A 27988-nucleotide genomic window follows, 5' to 3' on the forward strand; every position below is an offset into this window, starting at 1 on the left:
GCCGCGATGCCCTGGGCTCGGCTGCGCTGCTGCCCCCGCCACCTCACCCGCTCCCTGGGTGGAGGGTCACCCATGGCTGAGCTGCCCGGGGACGGAGGGACAAAGGGGAACGAAAAGAGAAAGAAGAGCCTTCGACAGTCTAGAGAAACAGGTTTCAGTATTTGTCTAAACGTGAATTGTAGCAGACAAAACTTCGAACCCGGTTGATGAAGTCATTCCAAGCAGAATCACAAATTTTAAACAAATACCTTTCCGTTTATGTCATGAATCTCAGGGGAGTATTTTGAAGGGTTAAAAAGTGGTCATATTTGACTATGATTATTCACTTGGTCTTAAGCATTTTATGTGTGTACCCCAAAATGATACTCAATCTTTTGCCCAAACTGAAAAATGAAATCGGTAAATTATTGTATAAAACATTTAAAGTAGTTACAAGTTATTATGAAATTTGGGTTTATATTCTATAGTGATGTGGTCAGGGTTCTCCAGAGAAATAGAACCAATTATATATATATATATATATATATATATATATATATATATATATATATATATATATACACACACATAATGAAATTTATTGAAATATATTAAATTTATTGAAATGTATGAAATGTATTATAAGTTGTCTCAAGTCCCAAGATCTGCAGGGTGAGTCAGGGAGCAGGAGACCGGGAGGGCTGGTGGTGTAGTTGCAGTCTGAGCCCAAAGGCCTGAGAGCCAGGGGAAATCAATGGTGAAGTTGTAGTCTGAAGACCAACAGGCTGGAGACCCAGGAAGAGCCAATGTTTGTGTTCACGTCTGAAGGCAGGAAGAATCCATGTCCCAGCTCGAAGGCGGTCAGGCAGGAAGAGTCCCCTCCTGCTCCCAGGAGGGTCAGACTGTTCTAGGCAGGCCTTCAGTTGACTGGATGAAGCCCACTCGCGTTAGGGAGTGCACTCTGCTTCACTGTCTACAGATTTAACTGTTAATCTCATCCAAACACAGCTTCACAGAACCCCCGGAATAATGTTTGGCCAAGTACCTGGGCACCTCATGGCCTAGTCAAGTTGACATAAAATTAGCCATCACAGGTGGCAAACCGTGTTCCCACGGGAAGTCCTCCTGGGACCCCTGTAACTACTAGCCCATGTCACCATCACTTCTTTTTTGTTGTTTTTTACACCTGTAACATAAAATTCAGCATCTTAACTGTTTTTTAAGTGTATGGTTCAGGGCGTTAAATATATTCACATTGCAATGAGGGAGATCTCCAGAACTTCATCCCGCAGAACTGAAACACGATGCCCATTAGACAACAGCTTCCTTTCCCCACCCTCCCTCCATCCCGAGGCCACCACTCTGTTTCTCAGGGCCTGACTATGTTAGTTGCCTCACGTAAGGGAAATCAAACAGTGTTTGTCCTTTTGTGACTGGATTATTTCATTTAGCACCCTCCAGGCTCATCCCTGTTGTAGCATGTGACAGGATGTTCTTCCTATTTAAGGTTGAATAATATTCCATTGCACCTATACCACATCTTTATCTGTTCATCGATTAATGAGCATTTAGGTTGTTTCCACCTCTTAGCTATTGTGAATATGCTGCTATGAACATGGGTGTGCAAATATCTCTTCAAGACCCTACTTTCAGTTCTTTGGGATAAATATCCAGAGGTGGTGTTGCTGCACCACGTGGTCTGACGTCACTTTTTTACGCGGGCTATTGCAGTGGCCGCCTCGCTGCTCTGTCTCCCTGCTTTCACTCTCGTCCCCACCCCCAGGTTCATTGTTTTTTTCATGAGTGTCAAAATTATTTTTTAAATATTTAAAACAGATCATGTCATTTTTCTGTTTCAACTTTTCTAATAGAGACTTCCAGTTTCTGCTTGGGAGGTACAGAACTAGAAAGAGAGTCACTCCCACCCTAGAGCAGTAAGAAAAGCTAAACAAACCTCAAGTCCATGACTTTTCTCAAATTCATCAGGGAGCTGAAGTCTTAAGGCAACCAACTAACCAAATCTGAGGAGAGACGGGTGTCTTCTGGCAGAAACAAGATGCAAGCACTTGCTTACCTGGGGCAGATACAGCTGCCACGAAGAATCACACATATTTCATCTTTTATAATTTCTTATTTACTTACTTATTTATTTGACTGCGCCGGGTCTTAGTTGCGGCACACAGGATCTTCGCTGCAGCATGTGGGATCATTTAGTTGCGGCATGCATGCAGCATCTAGTTCCCCGACCAGGGATCGAACCCAGGACCCCTGCAGTGGGAGCACGGAGTCTTACCCACTGGACCACCAGGGAAGTCCCCTTTCATCCTTTATAATTTCTGTTTCAGAAATACCTCAATTAGAGAATGTTGCATTCAGAAAAATAATTTTACTGATAAAGTTTAATCCTTTAATTTCCAGAGCTTTTCTTTTATTCATTCTTGGTGGAACTCTTCTAAAATGTGCTATACTTTCCCCTGCTTTATTAAATAGAATATACCAATTATTTAGGCTTTATAGGCTAGAGGACCACTCTGTACCTCAGGTGCTAGGAGACCATCTGTCCTCAAGGGCCGTGGCACCACGAGGGGCTCTTGAAGTCACTTAAAGAGATGCTGCTGTAGCTGTTCTTCTCTTCTTTCAGGAAAGCTCCTCAAGGCTCTCTTTCCAGTGGCACAGTGCTTACCGGAAAAGCTACTCTTCGGAAAGAATAAAGCCAGAGTTTAACCACCCTAGCTCTCAGATGGAAGGTACCAGTAGGCTGAGTAGGAATGAACTGGAACCCATCTAGGTCTCTGGTCTGCCTTGTACCTGTATGATTGTATCACCTGCCCTTCCAAGGCTTGGAGAGCGTGCATGAGGTGCTGCACACCCACTAACCCCCAGAGAGCGTGCCCGCCCATCCAGGTCTGGTTATAAGGCTTTCCTAGAGTTCTGCGTGATATTGTACCATGAGCTCTTATTTGACAGAGAGCTCTTTGCTTAGGAGCTTTGGCTCTCTAGACATCTGTGGATGGACTCCAGTGAACTCACTTTGAAATTATAGACAAAATTTTGCATGTGCTTATGCCTGACCTTTCTGGAAAGAAGAGCCAACAGTTTCATCAGATTCTCAGAAGGAATGAGATGGGCTGAGATGTTACCCCTCTTACTCCTAAGAAAAAGAAGTGACGAAGTGAGGTAATTAGTTTTCTGGACAGGTTCAGTCTGAGATGAGCATCTGGTATAAACAAAGCAATAGAATAAATTGCTAGGGTTACCTCTATAGAATGAGCCCCTGAGGCACCCGAGTATGTACATCACACTCAAGTTACAGTGCGCTCTATACCAGGTCCTGCACCTGGCTTTCCTTCACTTATAGACATTGTTTTATTTTTGCTTATAGAACTATTCTAATATTTAAAAAATAATCACATAAGATTCCATTGTATGGCTATACCACAATTTATTTATCTGGCACCCCACTGATAGATATTTAGATTTTTTATTCTAGTTATTTTGGGTCATAAACAATGCTGCCCTGCATGTCTTTGTACATATAATTTTGCACAACATAGAGCTGCGACTTTTTGCTCATTCCCTTCCAGTGCAGGATATTATGATTATCTTTTGAACATTTTCCTGAATGATAGGTGAAGGCTGTGTCTTTTACTTTTGCTATTTATTTATTCTCTTAAAGATTTTCATATATTTATGGATTATCTGTACTTGTTTCTCCATGAAATGTATGTTAACATTTGCCGCAATAAATGCGGTCTCTCTAGAGTGTTAAGTGTTACAAGTGCAAAGCCCAGAGTGTGAGGGGAATGGCTCCCATTCACCAATGGATGTGTGATTTGATCCTGCTCTAGAACAAATTATCCATGTCTCTGCTTTCTCTTTTCGATTATTTTTTGCAGGATCTGTTAAGGACAGCTGGAAATCTGATAGAAAAGTTAACTGCCAAAAGAGTAACAATGCACTGATGCACTAAGTAAAGATTTATTAATATCCAAAGTGATATTACAGGATATAATAGGAACGGAGCAGATTAGGAGGCGAACAATTCCATAACATGACCCCAACTGGAGCTGACTATGAACCTTCTTAAGGAAATGCTCATAGCAATCACCATATTTCTGGTTTTTTAAAGGTAAAGAATGCCTTGTTGTAACCATAGATCTCATTAGTATCTATAGAAAAATAATTTTATGTCCTATAATGAAAACTGATAAAACTTCAAAAGGGTTGTGCTTTTTTTTTTTTTTTTAAAGAACTTCACTTATTTATTTATTTATTTATTTATTTATGGCTGTGTTGGGTCTTCATTTCTGTGCGAGGGCTTTCTCTAGTTGCGGCAAGCGGGGGCCACTCTTCATCGCGGTGCGCGGGCCTCTCACTATCGCGGCCTCTCTTGTTGCGGAGCACAGGCTCCAGACGCGCAGGCTCAGTAGTTGTGGCTCACGGGCCCAGTTGCTCCGCGGCATGTGGGATCTTCCCAGACCGGGGCTTGAACCCATGTCCCCTGCATTGGCAGGCAGATTCTCAACCACTGCGCCATCAGGGAAGCCCCACGGTTGTGATTTTTCAATGCAAACTTTGAAGTTTTATTCCTTGAGTAATCTCCCTGCAGGTTTTTGGAAGTTGCTCTGTTTCTTTTAATACATACTTGATTCTTTAAGAGTATATTAAGAATTTGGCTCCACATGAGGAAGAGAGCTGAGCTCTGTGTTGAAGGCAGTGCTTGGTAAATCATCTGCTTTTCTGTAAATTTCAGTGTGGCTATGATAAAATCATGGTTTCAATTCAGTAAGTGTTTGTTTTATTGTCTGCACGGCTCAAAGCTAGATGTTTCACCTAATTCAGATTTTAGAGTTTGCCAGGAGCCTGTTAGCATGTGAAATAGATGTCAGAATAAATTAGATTGTAGATAGGGGCAGCAGGTAGGGGGAGTAGGGGAAGTGCCGAGGAGGAGGAGGAAAATAGGGGAAGGAGTGTTCCAGACAGAAGGACCCGCTCACAGCTGAGAAAGAGCATGGCATGGTGAAGGGACTGAGAGAAGTTAGGTGTGGATGAAACATCTAGTCTGGGGTTCATGTGAGGAGAGAGAGAAGGCTGGCGAGGTAAGAAAAGTCAGGTCCTGCAAGGGCTTTACTCTATGCTGAGGGATGTAGACTTTATTTTCCAGCAAAGGGTAGAACGTTGGAGGGTTTGGTCAGAGGCATAAGGCGATGAAATACAATGTTAAATGAGAGGGAGAGAGAAGCCTGAAGGCTGGCAGACCATTTCAGGTGTCCGGCCAAGGCCTGAATGCAGCTTGAACTAAAACAGAGGAACTGGGGCTGGAGAAGTTTCTATTACTATGAGAATTCTCAGAAGGAAGACTCTACCGTGGCTGTGAGTAGGTTGACTAGGAGGAAGGGTGAATCAAGAGGGAGGCAGTGTCTTGAGCGGTGAATAGCCAACAGAGTGCTTACAGAGAACACTGAAGAAGGTTTGTAGGGCTGGATCTGACATGCTGAAGTGGCCATGTGACATCCATGTGCAGATACTTGGTAGATAGCTGGGATCTAAAGATTAGGAGAGGGATCTGAGATGGAGAGGCAGACGTGGGAACTACAGCACGAAGCCGGTAATTGCAACTATAGAGATAGGTGAGATGGCCCAGGGAGCACAAATCAAGTGAGACAAGATGGGCTGGAGGGAGCCCTGGAGAAGACAAATTCTGAGAGAAGGGGAACCCATAAGCATGGTCAGGAAAACTAAAGGACCATATGAGGGAAGCCAAAAAAAATTATTTCAAGAATGAGGGAGGTGTCAACTGGACCAAATAAGACACAAGTCAAATAAGATGAGTCCATTAGATTTAGCAAAAATATATAAACGATAGCTTCACAGATGTATGGGGATGTGAGGTAGATTATAGAAGGTTGAAGAGTGAGAGGAGTCTGAGAGAATGGAGACAGTGAGCACAGACAGATCTGGAAAGTTTGGCTCTAAAGGAGATAAAATAGAGAAAGAGCAAGAGGGCAACAGTGTGTGGTTGAGAGTGGACTTTTGTGTTTTTTCAGAAGAACTTAAGGTATGTTTAAAGGCTGCTGGAAGGAGGCAGTAGAGAGGCAAGACCTGAACACATGGGATGAGAGATGCTGGATGACATCATGGGAGGAGGAGCTGCTGGATGACATCATCATGGGAGGAGCAGGTGATGGATGACATGGGAGGAGGAGACAATGGATGACATCATGGGAGGAGGAGATGATGAATGACATCATCATGGGAGGAGGAGATGATGGATGACACCATGGAGGGAGGAGATGATAGATGACATCGTGGGGGGAGGAGATGATGGGTGACATCGTGGGAGGAGGAGACGATGGGTGACATCATCGTGGGGGAGGAGATGATGGGTGACATCATCATGGGAGGAGGAGATAATGGAATGATGGTCCTGAGAAGGTGGGTGGGAGGGAATTCAGAGACAGGTAGAGGGCTTTGAAGAAGAGGGGGGACACCTTACCCCTCTTCTATTGTAAGTAGAAGGAAAGAGGTAAGGACATGGTCTATTGGCAGGTAAGTTCACTTGTTTACTCCTGAAGTTCAGTAATTTCTCAAACGTTAACTCCCAGTGTCTCTGTGACTTGGAGAAAGAATCATGAACACGTGAGTAAGGAGGGAACTGGTGGGATCCAAGATTGGAAAGAAAGAGAAGGTGAAAAAGCTTGAGGGAGACTAGGAGAGAGAGAGAGCTGACCAGAAAACAAAGGATTACTGGGGTAGTAGGACCTTGATTTTATAATGGCACCAATCTGAGTCATTTTATTACTTTTTCTCTAGTTGCCCTTGGTGATCAAGATTTTAAAATGGGGAAAGCAAATGGTTATGTTGATTCAGGATTGGGGTTTGTCAGGTCATGACAATGGTGGAAGACCTGACAAGGGAGTGGAGAATAATATCAAGAATATCACCAATAGAAAAAAAACCTGATAACCCAATTTGAAAATAAGCAAAGAACTTGAGTAGGCATTTTTTTCCCAATGAAAACATATAAATGGTTAACAGGTATATGAAAAGATGCTCAATATCACTAATCATCTGGGAAATGTGATTCAAAACCACAGTAAGATATCACCTCACAATGTTAGGATGGCTATTATCAAAAAATCAAAAGACAGCAAGTGTGGGTGAGGATGTGGAGAAAAGGCAACCCTTGTGCACTGTTGGTGGGAATGTAAATTGGTGCAGCCGCTACGGAAAACAGTATGGAGATTCCTCAAAAAATTAAAAATGGAACTACTATAGATCCAGCAATTTCACTTCTGGGTGTTTATCCAAAGGAAAAAAAAAAACACTAACTTGAAAAAATATCTGCACCCCTATGTTCATTGCAGCATTGTTTACACTAGCCAAGATATAGAAGCAACCTAAGTGTCTATCAATGGACGTGTGGATAAAGAAGATATTATATATATTATACATTATATATATACACACACACAGTATATTGATAGTATGTATATATATACATACCATCAATCACATCTTCTTTATCCATACACACACACACACAGGCACAATGGAATATTATTCAGTCATAAAAAAGAAGGAAATCCTGCCATTTGCAACAACATGGATGGACCTTGAGGGCATTACACTAAGTGAAGTAAGTCAGACAGAGAAACAAAAACACTGTATGATCTCACTTGTATGTAGAATCTAAAAACAAAAACAAAAACTGAATTCATAGATACAGAGAACAGATTGGTGGCTGCCAGAAGTTGGGGGGTGGGATTGGTGTGGGCAAAATAGATGAAGGGAAACAAAAGGTACAAACTTGCAGTCATAAATAAGTCAGGGAGATGTAACGGACAGCATGGCGACTATAGTTCATAGTACTATATTTTATATTTAGAAGTTGCAAAGAGAGAAGATCTTAAAAGTTCTCATCACAAGAAAAAATATTGGTAACCATGTGAGGTCGTGGGTGTTAACTAGACTTACTGTGGCGACCATTTCACAATATATGCAAACACCAAATCATGATGTTTTACATCTGAAACTAATATAAATTTCTGTGTTAATCATATCTCAATAAAAAATACTTTTGGAATAAGATCGACAAATTCAATTAAACCTTACACTTCATCGATAGAAAGACTTTAAAAGTCTGCCTGCATAAATCACGTCTCTTCTTTATATAGAAAAAGACATATATCAAGCCACAAACATCCCATGTGAGGAGACAGTTATTGACAAATTCTGTTAGAAGAGTAAGTGGGGTTTTATATTTAAAGAGGTGACAAAGGAAATAACACCTGAAGGATAAAATGGTTTAAAATGGAAAGCTAATTTGTGGAATCTATAAAAGTGATACAGATGAACTTACTTACAAAACAGAAATAGACTCACAGACATAGAAAACAAATGTATGGTCACCAAAGGGGAGAGGGAGTAGGGGAGAGATAAATTAGGAGATTGGGATTAACAGATACACACCACTATATATAAAATAGATAAACAACAAGGTCCTACTGTATAGCACAGGGGACTATAGTCAATATTTTGTAATAACTTATAAGAGAAAAGAATCTGAAAAAGAACAGCTATATATGTATAACTGAATCACTTTGCTGTAAACCTGAAACTAACACAACATTGTAAGTCAACTTTACTTCAATTTTTAAAAAATCAAATTAAACCAAAAAATAATATGGAAGGCTCTCCATTCTGCTGAGCAAAGAAAACAGCCCCCTGACTCTTCTTACTCCCCGAGACTCTGCCCCCCATTTCTCCCCAAACACTGATCCTAACCATCTCCCTACCCAGCACTCCCAGATCCACAGGCACACGCACTCTCCTCTCGGGAAGCAAGGTCTCGACCAGGATTCAGAGAAGGGGGCCCTTCCAGTAGTTTATTTTCATCAACTATTAAGATACACTTGGAGGGGGGAAAGAGACGCTGCAGATTGCATCCGAGGCCAAGGAGCCAGTGCCAGACAAAAACAATTTTTAAATACAGCTCAGAATCTGTTCATCTCCTGCCCAGCCTACACGAACACCAGATTGTCGTGAAAGAGGTTGCTGTAACAGACAGAAGAAAAGTCCCTGTGAGTCTGAGAACAAAGGGGAGCCTTGGTCCCTAAGCCAGGTAACAATTAGGAGTGAGGGGTGTATCCCTCGAGGACACACCCGCCTTGGTGGCAGGTGGGTCCTGCCCGTGCTGGCGCCTCTGAGTGGCAGCAGCATTGGTGGGCCCCGCGGTGACACTCAGCACCTAGGGCAGGTTCGGCAGCATCTGCTTATTCACGTGCCACACGAAGGAAGAATCTGGAAGAACTGCAGGTTGTAAAACAGTTGGAGAGCAGGGTGAGAAAAGTATTCCTTTGTTATTGTTATTTTCATCCTATTTTTTTTCCTGGGCTGGTATATTCTAGGGTACTATGGATTACAAGAACTTCAGACCCCAGGTTGTAAAACATTTGGAGAGCAGGGTGAGAAAAGTATTCCTTTGTTATTGTTATTTTCATCCTATTTTTTTTCCTGGGCTGGTATATTCTAGGGTACTATGGATTACAAGAACTTCAGACCCCAACTTTAAAACATCTTCGCCCTCCATCCCTTCTACTGCCTTCTCTGTATCACTCCTGAAGCCTTCTTCAGCTCTCAGCTGGACTACTGCAGTAGCACCCCAACTGGTTTGATTGCCTCCAGCCCCTCCTATTTCTAATCCATCCAACACACCTTCATCAGATTGCCTTCCTGATGAATCATCGGGATCGAATTAAGTACAAACCACTCACCATCTCCCTAGTAATCTGGTTCCGGCCCTCCTCTCCAGCCATCAGCTCTGGTCAAGTGACCTCCTTCCCTGCTCCTGTATCCTATACTTACGTCTCTGCCTCTTTCCCATCTGAGTCTGTTATGATCCTATCACTTCTTCGAGGTTTGTCTCAAAGAACACCTTCTCTGTGGAGCCCTCCCTGATTGCCCAACATCGCCCTGCTCTCACCCACCTCTGAATCCCCATAGCACTGCTTGCACCTCTCCCCTCCAGCCACAAGCACTTATGAAGCATCTTCTCTGTGCCAGGCAAGGATGCACAGACACGGCCTTGAGGAGCTTGTGTGTGGAAGGGAGAGAGACACTTCGACAGGTGAATTGTATGACAACCTGATAACTGATGCGTCAGAACTGAAACGCTCTCTCACTGAACCCCTGATAGCACTCTTAGGTAAATGGCAAATTCAGTCTGGTCCTGAGTTAACTTGTGTATCTCCCACACCTCCTACCACCAGTGGACTGCAGCTGATTGTGCTTTCTCCGGGGATGTGTTTTACTCCATCTGGAACCATGGCAGCAATTCACACAGTGCCTGGCACACAGACATTTTTTTCATTCAAATGAGTTCCAGTTGGAATAGAAGGGACAGAAAGTCCTGTTCATCTCCAGTGCACGTCCCGCTAGCATCCCCAGTGGCCTAGGAGACCCACGTTCACCTCGTTCTCCAAGCAGTAGAAACGGTAGAGCTTGACCATTTATAGGGGTGCTGGATAGCCTCAACCACAGCTACATCCCTGTCTGGATGTGAAAAACTTCCCTCACAATATCAGACTCTAAACTAGAAACGATTTTCCCCGAGCCCCAATGCCTTCAAGGCCTTCGAAACAGGAACAAGATGCAAAAAATAAAACACAGGAAACAAGGAACAAAACTAGATAATCACATCAGAGACAGGACAAAAAATATTTAAATTCCACAGTATTGGCATGAAATAAAATCAGAGAATAAAAATAAAAACAAAACAGTCAAACACAGGGGAGCAAAGAATAGAATTGTGGCTATTTGTGGATGTGGGGAGGGGGAAATGGAAGTTGCTAGTGAAACGTATAAAATGTCAGTTATGCAAGATGAACGCCCTCTAGAGATCAACATTGTGCCGATAGATAATAATACTGCATCGGACACTTTAAAATCAGTTACGAGGGTAGATCTTATACAGAGTCTTTTTACTATAATTAATATCACCAAGTGATAGACCAAGAAATCCACAAATGAAATGGAAGATGTCCAAAAAAGGAAGATTCTGATCATTACATCCCAGGCAGCATGAAAGAAAGCCAGAGTCTGTGATGAGAATCTCACAGCAGTGGGCACGTCGTGACTACATATATGCAAACATGCACACAACGTGGAGCTGAAAAGTGCACAGGACTTTGTATCGGGAGACGTGGGTTCCACTTCTGTTCTTCCTTCTTGTTTGTCCTTGAGCAAGTGATTTGACCTCTCTGGGACTTAGATGCCTGGTATGTCAAGGTTGAGACTAAGTGAGATCTCAGCTTTGAATTCTAGAATTCTATGATTATATTAAAGAGAAATAGTTTTTCCCTAATCCTAAATGGATGTGATGCGAACTTCCTCCCGTGACTATAGAGCACCATTAGTAGGAATGGTGTTATACTCCGTAATCGTAAGAGGACTCTCTATTGTTTTAATTCTGACTAAAGATCTGAGAATACTGGCATTGACAACCTTGGAGAAGTGCCAGGATTTTTATTTGAAAGTGACTACAGTAAAGAATCTAGTAACACTCAATAAAACAAGTTTTTTTTGTTAGAAAGCAGCTCTAGTAAATAACAGATGCTAACTTATTTTTCATCTTTAAATAAATGTAGACAGTACTTAAAATCCAAGGAGATGCACGAATTTTCCCCATGTAATTAATGAAACCTCTCCCTTTTACTCTCAAAAATGTCCTAGTTTGGATGCTAAGTTATAAGGTCACCCTACTGTTAGGAGATTCCTTTCTGCTTTGCTTAATTCCAAATCCACTTCAAAGATATTCTTCATCTGGTTCTCAAATGTTTCTTCAGATGGGCCTTATGAAAATCAATTGCAACCAGAAGAGTAGATTTTCCTCTTTCTCTATTTTTAATTTCCTAGCTGCGGCATTGTTTAAGAGCCGTGTTTGCCAAGGTGATCCAGAATGCTGATGTGGTTTCTGCCCTGACAGGTAAAGAGTTCAGAAGTCGTTATTCCCCTCCTACGACAAGAAAAATCTGGACAAATGGAAAATCGAAGAATTTCCTTGTACCCATCTGAGAACTGCAGCCACAGGGCGAACCGCCCGCCCCAAATCTGGAGAGTTGGTCACAACCAGAAAGATCCTTGAAGCAGAAGCTACGGGATGCCAAGCTGGCGGGAATATTTAAACCAGCCCTCAGGACCCTCTCTGCCCTCTCTCCCCAGCCTGCTTCCTGGAGAACGTCCCTTCCGTTCTCCAGAAGGTTCCAGAACTCACAGCACACTATATGTGTTTTTATGAATCCCAGGGACTCAGGATTGGCATGAAACTTATTAGAGCGAATTTAAAGCATTGCACAATTTTACTGCAACTTTGAAGAGATTCCTGAGGGATTTTTTTTTTTTTTTACTTGAAAATTTAATAAATAACCCCTTGGTCATGAATCTTTCCCTGGGGAAGTTGATGGGGAATTGAGTTCACACCTGCGGTGACGTGTACTCCAGACTCGATTCAATTATAAATCTCTGTGACCTCAACTCACCTACAGATGGCACTGAAAGGCATGAAAATGGTTCAAATCTACTCTAATTACAGTGACGTATACAATTCTGCAAAATCAATGAACAATTGCTGAAGTTGCCATACAGCAAAATGGCGAGGAGCTGCATGAAAACCGAAATCCTACTTCATTCAATCAACAGGGAAATATTTTTATTGTCTCTAATTTTCATTTATTTTAAAATCAACTTATAATCATTGTGAATGGACGTTTCTCAGAGAAAATGCAACTAAACTCACCATCCCTTTTGCTGTTGGGAGTTGCAGGGAGGGGTGTATCTGTTGAAACCTCACTCTCTCAGGAGAGCACAGAGGGATGCATTCTGTCTTCCTAACCGAGGACCCACTATCCTGCGAGAGAACATCTTAGCGCAGCGAAAGGCTGTTCCTTCCCAGCACCACGAAGATTCCAGCCCGCTCCTGTTAAAGCCCCGGCCAGGGTCATTCTGTGTCTGTTTTTGCTGGAGGTGATCTTGGAGGCAGCTCCTTCTCCTGGTGCTTAGTCCCAGGAAAAGCCGCCTCTCCTTGGCCTGTCTGGGGCCTGTTTCCCACCCTCTCAAAGTCCTGAGACTCTGATGCTAGGAGACCCTTAAATCTGTGAAAAGCAACACAGTACAGAGCATTCACGGTACAGACTCTGAAAGGAATGCACAGATTCCCAGCTTTTATTAGACAGGTAACAGCAGCTCCAGTGCTGTCTTTGTAACGTCCTAGAATTGGAGGAGAAAACAGCAAAATCTTCAGAATCATAAAACCTGTGTTGCCATAAAATAAACGTCTGTCCGTGTTTGATCATCGTAAGACCCAGGCTCTATTCTTCCTCTAGGGCCTGGGTGTCGAAGGTGTTTTCCTTCGTGTAACAGGGGCCGGTCTTGTCTCCTGGCTGACCTTGGTCCGCTTCAGCCATGGACCCAATGTGATGGTTGTTCTGATCCGTTCCTGTCGTGAAAGGAAAGCGTGTCCGAAGGACTTCAGGTAACTGCCCAGAGCGTGCTGGCAGGAGCAAGCACCCAGCCCCTTGGGCCAGGACCTCTGGGGCCTTCTGCCCGCCGCCCTGTCGCGGCTCACCTGTTGGTCCTGGGTCTCCTCTTTAGCCAAATCCCCGCTGTTTGTTTAGAGCCCGGCGGGCAGGTGCCCAGCCCAGGCCAGAGCCGCTGCGGGATCAGGCCGCTGACTCCGTTTCTAAGTCCTGGTTTCTGCTCCAGACTCACCCCTGGGTGAGGCAGCTTCGCGTTCTGTTCATTTCTCTCGCCAGGAAAAGCGTTCGGCTTTTGCCTTCTGGACCAGGGGGAGACCACCCCTGTTTCATCTCCTGAGTGTCACCTGTTTAGATGCAGCCCAGAGAACCTGGCGTGGGCTCAGGGCAGGGGGAGGCTCCGGCTGGGCCTCTGCAGCCGGATCCCAGGTGAGGGCCCCGCACAAGAGCCACGGTGTCCGGCGGGGCACACACGCTTCCCAGGAAGAGGGGGGCAGTTCCCAGCGATCACAAGGCCGACGGAGCCTCAGGGTTTTGCCCAAATCCTTGTGCTGTGCTGTATGACCATGCAGGCTGAAATCTCTCCTCAGGAGAAAATAACCCACGCCTCTCTGCTCTGCGTTTTGCATTTCACTATTGGGTTTTGTTTGTTTGTTTGGTAGCTGGTTAGTTATAATATTCCCAGGGGAAAGACATCAGCTATTATGATGGGGTAAATTGCCAGCTGTCACATCACGCCTCAGGTACCATCATTTAAGTTGGACAGTCAGTGGCATGGTGTCAGGAAAATGATTAAGCCCCAAAGCTAAGGGAAATTTCTGTGTGAAAAAACAAACGAAAAAAGCTAGAATAAATTATAACCTGGATAAATTGTTAACAGGGCCTTTAAGTTCCCTCTTAACTAAATCTTAGTGAAATCTGAAAAACAAAAGCAAAAATAATCTTAACTGGAAGATGACTTCTTTTTTATTTTTTAAACTGAAGTACAGCTGATTTACAATGTTCCAAGGTGTACAACAAAGTGATTCAGTTATATATACATATTCTTTTTCACATTCTTTTCCATTATGGAAGATGACTTCTTTATCCAAGGACATATCTCTTAATCCAAGGTATGACAGACAGAAATAATCACTTCGGGGGCCTAACTTAACATGCCTTTGTGGTCAGAAGAGGGCAAGGAGTGTCAATCAAATTAATAAGTGAAGTGGAGTTTTTTCCATCTATTCTATATGCGAAGTACATAGGAAATTAGTGGGGGGAATAAATTTTTGCCATTTATATTCTAGGCAAACTGCTACTTTGGTTATTTGCAATTGAAAGGTGCCAGTTATTTCAGCTGTGTTTGCTATGACACATTTTGAAAAAACATTCAGGTTTAAAACCAATATATGTTAATTAATCATTTGAGGTTTTTCCCTTGAGACGTTTTAGACCATAATTGACCCCATTTTTCCTCTTTTAATATTTATTCTTAATAAAGGTATAACTTTATGAATAACAATCTGATATTAATATAAGCATGGACTTTTTAAACAAGGAAACTTTATGTAAGTGTTGGGTTAAATAACACAATATTAATATATAGCTTTATGGTTTTTAGAACTGACACTTGGAATTAAGAGCTGCTATCTCATAAGGCTTAAGTTATTTTGTAACTGTTAAAAGCAGCTATATTATTACACTTTTTCATCAGTTTGTATTTCTGATATGATATCTTTCATGCACATTATTAGTGGACTGAAGTTTTGAAAATCAGGCCTTTATCTTATAAACAGAAAGATTCTAGGCTGAGGCTATAAATGAAACCACGTTATTGCAATTTGATTACTCAAGTCATTTGGTATTAAAAGGACTTCTGGGAGGGATGGGGGAAATGTGCTTCCATTTCATTTTTCTTTTCAGTTTTGAATTCGGATTTAAGGTAATGTATAGCCGACGAAAGAGAAGTAACCAGAACTACCACTGGTTCATTTACGTGACGGAACACTAGGTGGCGCTGTCTTCCGCAGGAATTGGCTAGAATTGACCTAGCGTCTCTTTAAACCCATTTGTCAGGGATATGTGTGTTATTTTGTGTTTTCCAGAAGTCAGATAAAAATACTCCCTTCACTTTCTGTTCTTAATGAAGTGTTAACTTTATGAATAAGCACCTACACTTGTAACAAACTGGACTTCTTGAATAACGCAACTCTGAGTAAATGACAGGTTGGTAACTATGGCTTCCGGGTACCAAGACACAAGGAACTTGTTTACCTTTCAGTTGTTGTTGCTAATAAACTTTAGAACAGTTTTAGATTTACAGAAACATGTCAAAACTAGTACACCTTGCATCCAGTTCCTCAGTATTAACATCCTGTAACACTTGTCACAGCTGACGGACTGATGTTGATAACTTACTATTAACTGAAGTCCAGATTTTATCCCGATTTCCTTAGTTTTTACCTAATATCCTTTTTCTGTACCAAGATCCCATCCAGATGACCACAGTACATGTAGCCGTCCTGTCTCCTCAAGCTCCTCTTGATGACCTTGACGGTCCTGAGGCTACTGGTTGGGAATATTGTAAGATGCCCCTCAGTTTGCATGTGTCCGATGCTTTTCTGGTGATCGAGCCGGGTTATGGATTTGGTGGGGGAGGACCACAGAGGTGCCGGGCTGTTTCATCACCTGGTGTCACGCCGTTGATATGATCAGTCACTGTGCATGTTGACCTTGGTCGCCCGGCTGAAGGGGTGCTTGTCGGGTTTCCCCACCATCAAGGTACCTTTTCCCTCCCTTTCCGTACTTTTTCCTCGGAAGCAAGTCACTTTGCACAGTGCACACTTAAGGAGGGGACGTGATGTTTTACCTCTTTGAAGGCAGAGTATCTACATTAATTGTCTGGAAATCTTCTGCATGGGAAGAAGATTCTCCTCCATTTATTTACGGAATTATTTATTTATACCAGTGTAAACTCATGACTATTTATTTTACCCTCTGGTTTATAACCCAGTACTACTTTATTTTGTTACTCAAATTGTTCCAGCTTTGGCCCTTGGGAGATCTTTCAGCTGGCTTCTGTGTCCCTTTGACATACCCCCATATGCCCCCATCAGTGTGGTTTCTTTCTTTTAAGCAACTTTTAAACTTTTAAATAGATTCTGTTCAGTCTACAAATAGGATTTAGCTCCGTTATTCTGTGAGCATGTCTCTTTTCCATTATTGGAGTAATATGTTAATAATGAAAATTGAAAGATACATGAAAGTAGAAGGGAAAAAGCCCAATTCAATCTTTGTTATTCGTGTGTTCCCTTAAAGTGTTTCTTTTCTTCTCTCATTTTTACTATTTTGCATACTTTTTGACATTTCCTCCTTAAAAAACAGCTCTACTCGTTCTTTGTAAATAATTTCGTATTCTGATTATTTCTATTTAACAATACATCATGGATATTTTTCTATTTTATTATGTACATATCACTTAAAAAGTCCTCCATCGTTCGATTAACCTTGCCTTTAGAGTTGAATTGGCTCATAAGTATCTTTAGTGCATAATTCTGGATGCAGAGCAGGCCTTTAACACATAGGGACTGAATAAGTTATCTATTGAAATTATCTGTTTCAATATTTTGGAATTATATATAGCGATGAAATGAGTACACTTGAGCCTATAAGGTCTTTAAGCACTTTTACATTATTTCACATATTTAAGAATTCTAGAAGTTGAGCTAGGTCCAATAAGAGCAGCAATATTTTTGAAGCCCTTGATTCATAATTAGATTTTACAAAATTGGGCAAATTGTATGACGCTAACCCAGGGAAAGAAAGGGGAAGATATTGTCCAGACTATGCAAATAAGGCAGGGGTCATTGGTTGAAAAGCTAAACAAAATGAGCTGATTATTAAGAAATAAAGCTTTTCATAGAAATGACATCTGATTCAGAGCCTGGGTGTCACCCTTCTCAGCATGAATTCTCACTGCTCTACTGAGAAATTATGCAACCGACTTAATTCAAGTTAATTCAAGAAAGGACGGGAGGAGGGGACTCCACATCCTGAGTGGTACTAGTCACCTAAACCCTCAAGAGCTCTCATAAGTGGGCAGAACAGTGAGAATTCATATATTTCCCTAAGATCTCTGCTTAACTACACTACTGTGCTGTCCAAAATGTTCATTAAAAAGTTAACACAGGTACCTGAAAACACCAGAAGCTAGACTCCTACATTTGAAAGGAGGCTGTACATTAAAAGAATAAAAAGAAATTTCTTTCTGTCCTTTTTTGTTTTAAAATTATTTTTCTCTCAAAGGAGAGCATCCAGCCGTTGTTTTGCATTACGTGGTGTAATAAACATGGGAGTTTCATTGTGGGGATTCACATTCAGATGTTAAACCTCATGCACATTGTCGATGTTGGTTTGGGGCTGTGTGTCTGGCGGGGAATCCTCACCCCTGATTCTCCTGTGAGAAGCCTGAGGGGTTTTCACTTCTTCCTACTTCAGTTTTGTCCTCCTGGAGAGGGGACCCTCTTTTCTCATCCACAGCTCTTGTCCCAGAAATTTGTATATGTGTGAATTCACTCCTCAAAGGGCTTCTTTGTCACACTACTGACTAACAAGGAGAAAAATATTTATTCTGATTTGATTCTTTTTTTTATATATAAATTTATTTATTTATTTTTGGCTGCGTTGGGTCTTCGTTGCTGTGTGCGGGCTTCTCATTGCGGTGGCTTCTCTTGTTGTGGAGCACGGGCTCTAGGCGCGTGGGCTTCAGTAGTTGTGGCTCGTGGGCTCAGTAGTTGTGGCTCATGGGCTCTAGAGCTCAGGCTCAGTAGTCATGGCGCACGGGCTTAGTTGTTCCGCGGCATGTGGGATCTTCCCGGATCAGGGCTCAAACCCGTGTCCCCTGCATGGGCAGGCGGATTCTTAACCACTGCGCCACCAGGGAAGTCCCTGATTTGATTCTTTGGAGTTGAGAGTTTTCTTCTGATTTTTAAGTTTTTCACACTCTCTTTTTCTTTCTTTCCTACTACAGGCCCGAGCAGCTCTTTGGAGTACGGCTGGGACATTTTTAAAGCTGTTGACCGATGGGGAGCTGCTCTTCAGAGAGGTAAGTGACAGCGTAAATGACTGCGGGATGTGAGCGGGGTGGGGGGATGTTCTGGTCCGGGTGTCCTCAAAATGAAGTACATTCCAACGAGTCCAGCACCCAGCATGGTGCCTGGCACAGGGCAGGTAATCGATAGCTAGCCGTTGATTGAATACATGAATGAATAGCTGGTATTTTGTTGGTATACGTTTCCCATAGTGGAGATTAATTCATCCTATTTCCCGTCCACGAGTTCTGGCTTCTTTAGGAAATGGAACTCATTTTAAATGGCATTAACAACAAAATACTACAGTTTCTGAGGACTGTGGCAAAAAATAATAGGAAAGTGTTCTGTCTCCCAAAATAGCTATGTTTCGAAAAAGAAAAAAAAGCTTGGCATACTTACATGTCCCTTGGAGTAAAGGTGCAGTGGAAGATGACGGCTTCCCACGATAACCGCTACCTGTGTGTGTGCGTGTGCACGTGACCGTGGACAGACACCCACGTGCTCCTTGCGTTTTCCCATCACGAGAAGCAAAGATGCCCCGAGGTTATCACCTTGGCTGCAGGGCCCACTCTGTCCCGTTTCCTCCTCCCTCTGGGGCTGTTGGGCCCTGGGTGGGCTCAGCGGGCACGCCCTCTCCTGGGCCGTTCCTCTCCCGCCCTCTCCTGCCCTCTCCTGCCCTCTCCTGCCCTCTCCTGCAAGCCCCACACCCCGCGTCTTGGTAAACTTGGCCTCACAGCGTGGTCTGTCTGTGCAGTGATTCTGGTGACAGCCCTTCCCGCTGACCCCAGCACACAGCCCACTGGGGACCGGATGCACTCGCCTCCATGGCCCCGTGCTCACGGCAGGGTAGGACTGGGGAGAGCCAAGGCTCTGAGAGGTTTGGGCGTCCTGGGTTAGGTTGGATGGGCGGTGCCAGCCGCCAGGCCAGGCTGTGTGGGGTTCTCGGCCCCTTGGCAGCTGCAGGAAGGACTCGAGTGGTGAGCCGGCTTTGACATGTCCCAGGTAAGCCTGGGTTCATAACCGGCCCCGCGCTGGGTGCAGCTGGATGTCATCTGTTCACCTTTCTAGCTCATGCTCTCTAGTTCCCAAGACTGAGTGTTATGGCTGATTTGTGTCCCCCGAAATTTCATACGGTGAAGACCTAACCCTCAGTAACTCAGAGTGTGTTTGGAGATGGGGTCTTTACAGAGGTAACGAAGTTAAAATGAGTCTGTGAGGGTGGGTCCTCATCTGATGTGACTGTTGTCCTTATAAGGAGAGGTGATTAGGACACATGTGCACGGAGGGAAGACGAAGTGAGGACACAGGGAGAAGGCGGCCGTCTGCCAGCCCAGGAGAGAGGCCTCAGGAGGAGCCCACCCTGCCGACACCTTGATCTTGGACTCCCAGCCTCCGGAACTCTGAGAAGTGAATGACTGTTGTTTAAGCTGCCTGTGTGTGGTGCTTGTTACAGCAGCCCTGGCAAACTACCCACTGGCTTTGATAGAGGTCCCAGAAGATTCCAGGCCGGGGCAGGAGCGTCCCCAGAGGTGAGCAGGGCACAGCTTCCGGTGTCAGCAGGTGACCAGGGCAGGCAGCTCTGGGCGATGCTGTCTCCTCCCAGGGCACCAGGAGGACCTTCTGAGGCCATGAGGAAAGCTCTGCGCAGCCTCTCCTTGGCTTGCAGATGCCATGTTCCCGGGTGTCTTCACACGGCCCTCCCTCTGCGTGTGCTCTGTTTCCTCCCACGATGGTCTGGTATTAGGGGCCTACCTGGGACACCATCTAAGCTTAACTGATTACATCTGTACTGACGCTGTTTCCAAACAAGGTCCCATTCTGAGGTCCTGGAGGTTGCGACTTCAACATACCATTCTGGGATGACACAAGTCAACCCATAACTGTTGCCAACCCCCAAATCTAATTCCCTAGCTGAGTTTCTCAGGGTTATAATTTGAATATTTAAATCAATATCACAGATGGGGGAGGTTGCTAAAAATTAAAAAAAACCCACCCAATCTAGAGAAACCCGATCTCTGGGCGCCGGGCGAGGGTCAGGGCGGTGGTCTGCGTCCACAGGGTCCCCCAGAGCAGCCCTGGGGGGTCTGGGAGCTTAGCCTTTCCCCACTTTCCTGCTGTAGCTGCCTGCTCGGGGGCTTTCCTGCCCATCCATCCCTCACACTGCTGGCCGACTGGACTTCATCACGTCTTTATTTCCCGAACACGTTGACTTAATTGTGTGCCTGACCCATAACGAGATGTTACTGCGTTCATTCCTTGTAGCAACCACATGAAGTGAGTTCTAATCTTACGCCTATTTGGGAGCTGAGCTCAGTGAGCAGAGCTGGGCCAGGAGGCAGGTGGTGTGGCCCCGCCGTCCACGGGCACCGGCCACGGGCATCAGCTCTGAGCTAGGCCAGCCCCCCGCCCCCAGGCTCTCAAGTGCATAGTGCTGCCAGCATGGCTTACCTGGGCCTCCACCTTCTCTCCTCATGGGGCCTCGTCCCCACTGACTGCGCTGCCCCCCTGCAGAGCGAAGGTGGCCCAGGACCAGGCGTATCAGCTGCCGTTCTCGGGCCCCTCCCCAGACCTCCAGCCCAGAACCAGAATCTCAGCGGGGGATGAGGAGGCAGGGATTTGTGATAAGGAGGTGATTCTGAGACACTCTCAAGTTTGAGAATCACGCCAAGCTCCACCCGTCTGGGGGGCTCTGTCCTTGAAGCCCCCCGGCGTCCCTGCCCCACCTCCCCCCCGCAGCCTTTCTCTGAAACTCCCTGCAGCCTCTGCTGCTGCTGCCGGCGCTCGGTCCCTCTTCAGAGCCAATCCTGAATGTCACTTCTTTATGAAGCCTTTTTGCTTTACCTCCGTGCCTGTTCTTGTAACCAGCCCTGCGGTCTCTCCTCAGAATGACCTTGTTCACCTTCTGTACCTATTTTTTCCCTTAGAATAGTCTTCTTGCACTTGCGCTGTCATCTCTGCACCTGCCCCCTTAAAGCCGGCCGTCTGAGACTGTGCTCAGGACCGTGTTCAGCAAAGCACGTATTGAATGACCACTATTAACCCATGGAGAACCTGCTTCAAAACTAAGTACATGGGCAAAAAAGAGACTAGGAGTGATGATCCCCTTTGGGGAAAAACTGTCTTACAAAGAAGGATTCAAAAGATAATCCTTTGACAGGGCAATTGTTTTAAAGTGATTTATCTCTCCCATCAAAACACCTGGGCTCTGGCTCCCACCGACAGTCTGAAGGCTTCCGTGTCTGATGTGCTCCCAGTTCTGTCACATGTCCCCGCTTGCCCACATCAGAGAGACTCTCTCAGGGCACTTAGATTTGGGAGTCCGCCATCTAGAGCTCAGAGTTGAATGGAACGCTCCCGCGTGGTCTGACTTTCGTGAAAGAGCATCTCTTTTTGTTCGTGGTCCTTTGCCAGCTACTGCACTCTTTATTTCAGCAACCACAGCTCACTGGCAGCTCTGTGGGCAACTAAAACCACTAGACCTCTCTCCTCACTTGAACTGCAAAGTCTCAGACCTCCCTGAAGTGCATTTGATCAGAGAGTATTTTAATGACTATGTTGTTTCAAAGAGATGCATAAATACTTTGCATCCTGGAACATGGCTGCGTCAGATGAGTTTTGAGTAACCACAGCCCCCGTGTCGTCTGTTTGAACTGGACTCACCACTGACACTGAAAGGTCCTGCCTGCCCTTCTAGCCCTCTGGCCCGTCCCCTTCGCCGCAAAAGCCCAAAATACTCCAACCCAAGTTTTTCAAGAATTCATTTGGTGGTAAAACCTGATCCAGAGCTATTTATAGGCTATATTCATCCCACTTCCTATGAATTCAGGCATTTTTCTCTGCAGAAATGTTTTATTTGATTAATGGTTTCTTCTCTAGTGTTCACTGAGGGTTTGCCACCAAATATTCAGCATATTCATTGTATTAACCTTTTAAATAAAAACAAAAACAAAAAACAAACCTTAAATCAAAAACACATCTGACCCTGAGGGTAGCAGATGAGGGCTTAAGGACTTGTCTGAGCCCCAGCATAAGTGTAATTTTAAAAAATTCACAGATTGTTTTCTTGCTTTGTGACACGGTATTGACTTTTGGTGCTGTAAATAAAGCCACCTTTGGTTCTAGAAGTTCTGTATTAACATTGCACATTGGCCAATCCAGATTATATCTGACAAATCTCTCCAACGGCCTAGAGATGGAGGCCACCAAGACTGCCCCCATCATTTCCAGATTTAAGGGAAATATTCACTATCACTCGGTGGCCATCTTGGGAGCCTTGGGACATTTTTGGCACTTGCTCCTACTCAAAGTATTTAGATTCTTAAGAACACAGGAAATTAAATTGGAAGGCTTTCCTCCTACACAGTTATCATATTAGAACCTTCTGGGATAAAATTTTATCAGTTTAATACAGCTTCATGATACGAAATGGAGCACAAATGTTATCAAAGCATTTTATTCAAAAGCATAGTCTCTGTAAGTTGTCTTTTTAAAAAGTGTGAATGGTGAGTTAAATTATTGCATGACTTTTCTCCCCAAATTAAAATTTTTAGAAGAAATTTCCTCTCACATCTGTGTGGACTCCAGTGGGGCATTTTTAAAGTAATTCCTTTGCCCACTTAGAATATCCAACTGAGTCAGGAATATTCCACTGTAAGGGTATTTCACTTGTTTTATTTTGCAAGAAAACATGAAGAGAAGCCAATCTATTCCTTTTGTGGCCCTGAATGCCACTGATTTCTCAGCCATGCAATAGTGATAGTACCATCCAGAACTTCAGGAGTGATTGTGTGAGTTCAAGGTAATTTTTTTAAGTGCCAAAGCACAGAAGAGAACAAGGAGAGAATGGTGGGTGTATGGGTATCTTTGTGTATTTATAGTCGTCATTCCCATCAGGAAGAATGGCAAGGTGTCCTCAGTTCATCAGGTAGTCAAAGTGTAGAGATAGAGAACTAAAGTCTCATTCAACCAGCAGAAGAGGAAAGGTGGGTGGTGTGAGCTCATCTGAGAGATGCTCTGGGCAGAGAACACAGGAAGCTTGGGTGTGGAACGTGACAGTTAAAATCATAAGGGTGGGGGGCTGAGCAATTGTTTTAATTCAGTGAAGCTTGTCAGATGCTGGTGTTTTGCTACTGAGTACCTTTCAGCAGCTACTGCCCAGGATGTAGTTTGTTTGAGCAAAGGGAAAGCCTTCACCACAGGCAAAATGAGAAATGAGCTTATACTTATGTTTCAGTGCCCTTGATCTTTCCCACTGTGTAAGCAAGTAAATATGGCCCCTCCTTTAATTGACCCCCTTCTACACTCTTGGGACAGGAGTCAAGGCATCTGTGGTGTACATAGTGTGTCCCCTAAAAGAAGGCCTGAACATGCTTTCCCAGTGGGATTCTGACAGCACCTCGGGAGGCCTTCTTGGAGGGGCTACAAAAGTACCAAGTGTCCCCTCCTCCTCGGGACACATGTCAGGCCTACAAGCTTTACTTTAGGTTCTGTGAGCGTCCCGTACCTAAGGAAGGAAAAAGGCACATTTCCTCCTCCTTATTCCTCCTTTTTGACTACATCCTCCTCAGGGAAACTGAACTACCTGGGGAAAGAGAAGGTCTTCTTTTGAGCAGATCACTTCGCAATATGGGTCAAAGCGGGGGGGCGGCTCTCAAGCCTGGTCATGCATTATACTCACCTTAAATTCACTGGGAAGCTTTTCAAGTACACTGACACATCCCCTCCCCGCTCCCCCAGGGCAAAACAACAGAGTCAGGGTCTTGGGGTGGGGGTGAGGATTCCGTTTTTCAAGTTCTCAGTGACCTGGGACGTGAAGATGTAAGCCAGCCTGCACGCCTCTGTACACCGAGATTAAACAAACACCTACCCAGCCCCTGATTCTGCCTGCCAGGAACCCTCACGGTGCGTGCTGTCCCCCGAGCGCCCTGTGTATGGGCACAGGCTGAGAGTAAGCCAGGAGGCCCGAGGTGGCGGAGGAGATGCTGGGAGCAAAGGAGCACAGACTTGACCGAGGGGGACAGTGGAAAGTAAAATGGCCAAAGGAAGCAGAATTGAGAGGAGAAAAACACGGTGAAGATGAATTTAGTAATTTCTTAGAGACTTCTTTTTGCTTTAGGGATTCCTTACACTTTCTCTCCACGTTGGGTCACGTGTGTGATTGTGAAATAAAGCGTGAACAGGTGGGTGTTTGTAGAAGATGCACCGTGGCGAATCAGGTGACCAGCTGTGCAGGCATTAGATGATAATAGTTCACCTTTGCGAAGACAGCTCTTGTGAATTGAGAATTTTAGACTGTTTTAGAAAGGACCTTTTTTTAAAAAAAAAAAAAAAAAGATCACACAGGAAAAGAAGTTAAAATTTAGGGAAAGCAAAATATTCCACCCCTTTCCCCAGGCACCCAACATCTAGGCAACACAAACAAAGTGAAATTGTAATGGTGCTTGCTGAGCCTGTTTGAAAACAAATCCTGTTGGGCCCCCATAAAGGGATAATCAGGTGTCCAGCCCAGCAACTCCTCAGTTCTCCAATCTGAAAACACTCAAAGGATGGAGGTAGAACTTGTACACAATTTTTTAAAGGATGTATCTAATGGAATCACCTCTCATCCCACCCCCACCAACTGGTACTCATTTTTATATTGATGACAGTAGGAAATGTTAAACACCAGTGAAAAGCTTCATGTTACTGGGCCGGGTGTATTAAAATAAAATCAAAAATTGAAATATTAGGTATATACACAACAGCATAAGTGAAATGTGATGTGATAGAGCATTTTCCATTCAAAGCTTACAGTAGAAAAATTTAATAAACAAAACCTCGTGTCTCTCTTGCTCCAGTGGCTCAGTTGAGCCTCCTGACTCATTTATTTTCCATCACATCTTCATATAAATAGTCTCACACAGACCTTACACAATTTAGAAAAGATTGCTGAATCACAAAAATAGCCCCCAAATATGGCACTTTTACTTCCTAGAGTATGACTAAAATGAATACTTGATCACTAAAACAATATTCAAAATCATTTGAAGCAATAAAGAAAATTCTGATGTTTTGTAAGGCCCTAGAAGTTTCTGCAGAGATCAGAATCTTATTGTTCTTCCAAACTACATTGTCCAAAAAAGTCTGGATACAGGAAATTGTGGAATTGAAAAGCTGAACCATTAAAAAGTATTCCTTCTTATGGCAGAGCAGTTTCTAAAGCTCCTTTCCAGGGTGGTCTGGGCAAACCCCGGCCGCTGGGGGGAGGTCCATGTCGCTTAACAGGGCTGCCCTGTCTGCTTGCAGGTGACACTTTCAAGAAAAGAGACCCCTTCTTCCCAGCTGGGTTTCTGAGCGGTCTCCACCAAAGGAAACATTGAACAGTCTCAGATTTCAGGGGGTGGGAGATCACTGAAATCTGGGAACGACACTGAAGCTTCTGACTTCACCTGCAAAATCTAACAGGTTGGATTAGTAAATTTTTTTTTTTTTAAACAAAGAAGCTAAAGCATAGAGAAAATACAAAGAAGCGTCACGAAAGGCATAAGGTTATTTTACTTTTATAAGTGAGTTTAGCTGTGCTCCTGTCTGGGATTTACTGAAATGGCCTCTGAACCTCTGAGTCACACATCCCCTTGTAAACACGAGGCCGATATGGGTGCACTTTTGGTGGGACAGGTGTTTTCTTCTCAGAAGCCCGTGTCCAGATGTTGGTCTAGCGAGGCCGGACTGCCCACGGGGAGCAGGCCAGGCCACGCGCTGGTGGGCAGTGGCCCTTGAGAGCAGAATCCTTTCCCATGGGGGGGTGTTCTTCCTGAGTGTTAGCCTCGTGTGTGGGAAGCAGGGGTGGCCGGTGACCCCAGCCCAGGAAATAACTAGTGAGCAGGGATTGTTACGTTTTCCTTTTAGGAAGGCAGCCGTCCCGTGAGTGGCCTGAGTCCCCTGCGCCTTAAGGCTGCTGCTGGTACTGGCCCTCCGTGGCCGTGTAGAAGTCGTCCAGGACGCTCTGCAGGTAGTCGAACGTGGGCCTCTCCTCGGCCTTTTCTTTCCAGCACATTTTCATGATGTCGTAGAGCTCGTCCGGGCAGTTCTCCATGCGGGGCATCCTGTAGCCCTGCGACAGGGCGGTCATCACGTCGGCGTTAGTTCTCCCTGAGGCCGAGAAACCACAGGTACCATTTAGAAGCCTGACCCAGGCTCACACACTGCAGGGGTGCCCACCTCCTGCATCAGCGGTTGAAGCAAAGCTTCGGAGGCTGCCATGGGCTGAACTGTGTTCCCGCCGTGCCCTCCCCTGCAAACTCCTATGCTGCACTCCTAGCCCCCAGGACCTTAGAATGTGACCATTTAGAGACAAGGCCTTTAAAGGGGTGACCAAGTCAAAATGAACCCTTTAGGGTGGTCCCTAACTGCCTCTGACTGGTGTCCTTATAAGAAGAGGAGATTAGGAAAGGCCCGGGGAGACACATGGAGAAGACAGCTGTCTCAAGCCAAGGACAAGCCTCGAGAGAAAGCAAGCCTGCCGACACCTTGATCTTGGACTTGCGGCCTCCAGAACCAGGAGAAAATAAGTTTCTGTTGTTTGAGCCACTCAGTTTGTGGTATTTTGTGCTGGCAGCTCTGAAAACTGGTACAGAGGCTAAGGAAATTTCTGTAAGCGATGAAATAAATGTTAGTACGAAGGAGATCAAGGCAGCATTCAGTTGCCAAAGTGAAAACAGGCAAACGTGGTAAATGGAAGACAAAGTGAGTTCTAATGACAAAAGGACACTGGACTTGACAGACCTTGTGAATGAACAAGCCCAATCCTAACACTTAATCTCACTTTCTTTTGTAGTATTTTTTTTCCAGCTTCTACCTGTAATACCAAAAAAATCATTTTCCCGTATAGTATCTCATACCAATACTTTTTCAAAATTAGCTTTTCATCGTAAGTGTACTTAAAGAAGTCAGGATCCTTAAGTCAGCCGGACCAATTGCTTAATTCCCACTCCTCAGATGGTCCCGGCCTTCAGTACAGGAAGACGCAGAGTCCACCAGGCTGCGGGAAAGAGCACATCTCAACAGCCGGCGAGGGAACTAGGCCGCCCGCTATTCCTACGGGGCTCTGCAAGAGAGCTGACCGTGGAGGACGGCTTTTACTATGGTCACATGTCTCAGGGTAGTTCAGATGCCGAACTGTCCATCTTTGATACTGAGAATAGCTTTAAGGAAAAAAAGGTCATTTTACTAACATTTTCCTCCAGTGCTAAAATGGGGTATCGACCCACGCCCACCTAGCAGTTTTAGCAGGACTTACCCACGTCTGGGTGTTTTGCCTATTTTTGTGGCTGCCTTATTCTGTAGGGACATGAGCTCCTCTAGTGAGGGGCTGCATCTCATGTGGAATGTTTTCATGCGTAGAAGACATATAATATCTGGCACACG

At 44.5% G+C, this 27988-nt stretch overlaps 1 protein-coding gene and 1 long non-coding RNA gene across 6 annotated transcripts in view; one reads left to right on the top strand and one right to left on the bottom strand.

Moving 5' to 3' along the window:
- The first annotated feature begins 18527 nt into the window (after positions 1-18527).
- On the top strand, positions 18528-26081 carry LOC118883305. The gene is made up of 4 exons (XR_005016992.1): positions 18528-18597; positions 19839-20112; positions 21508-24484; positions 24699-26081. It is a non-coding gene; the product is annotated as an uncharacterized LOC118883305 (long non-coding RNA).
- Positions 25405-27988, bottom strand: part of LYN (LYN proto-oncogene, Src family tyrosine kinase) — a 110651-nt gene continuing 108067 nt past the window's right edge. For 3 of the 5 annotated variants that reach the window (XM_036830002.1, XM_036830001.1, XM_036830003.1), the window contains one exon: positions 25407-26713. In XM_036830002.1, the coding sequence (XP_036685897.1) occupies positions 26511-26713 (203 nt within the window). In that variant the 3' untranslated portion in view covers positions 25407-26510. Of the gene's footprint in view, positions 26714-27988 lie in introns of all 5 variants that reach the window. The other 2 variants (XM_036829999.1, XM_036830000.1) reach the window with 1 other exon arrangement.

The sequence above is a fragment of the Balaenoptera musculus genome, chromosome 17 (genome assembly GCF_009873245.2).
Source record: "Balaenoptera musculus isolate JJ_BM4_2016_0621 chromosome 17, mBalMus1.pri.v3, whole genome shotgun sequence".
In the NCBI taxonomy this organism is placed as follows: Eukaryota; Metazoa; Chordata; class Mammalia; order Artiodactyla; family Balaenopteridae; genus Balaenoptera; species Balaenoptera musculus.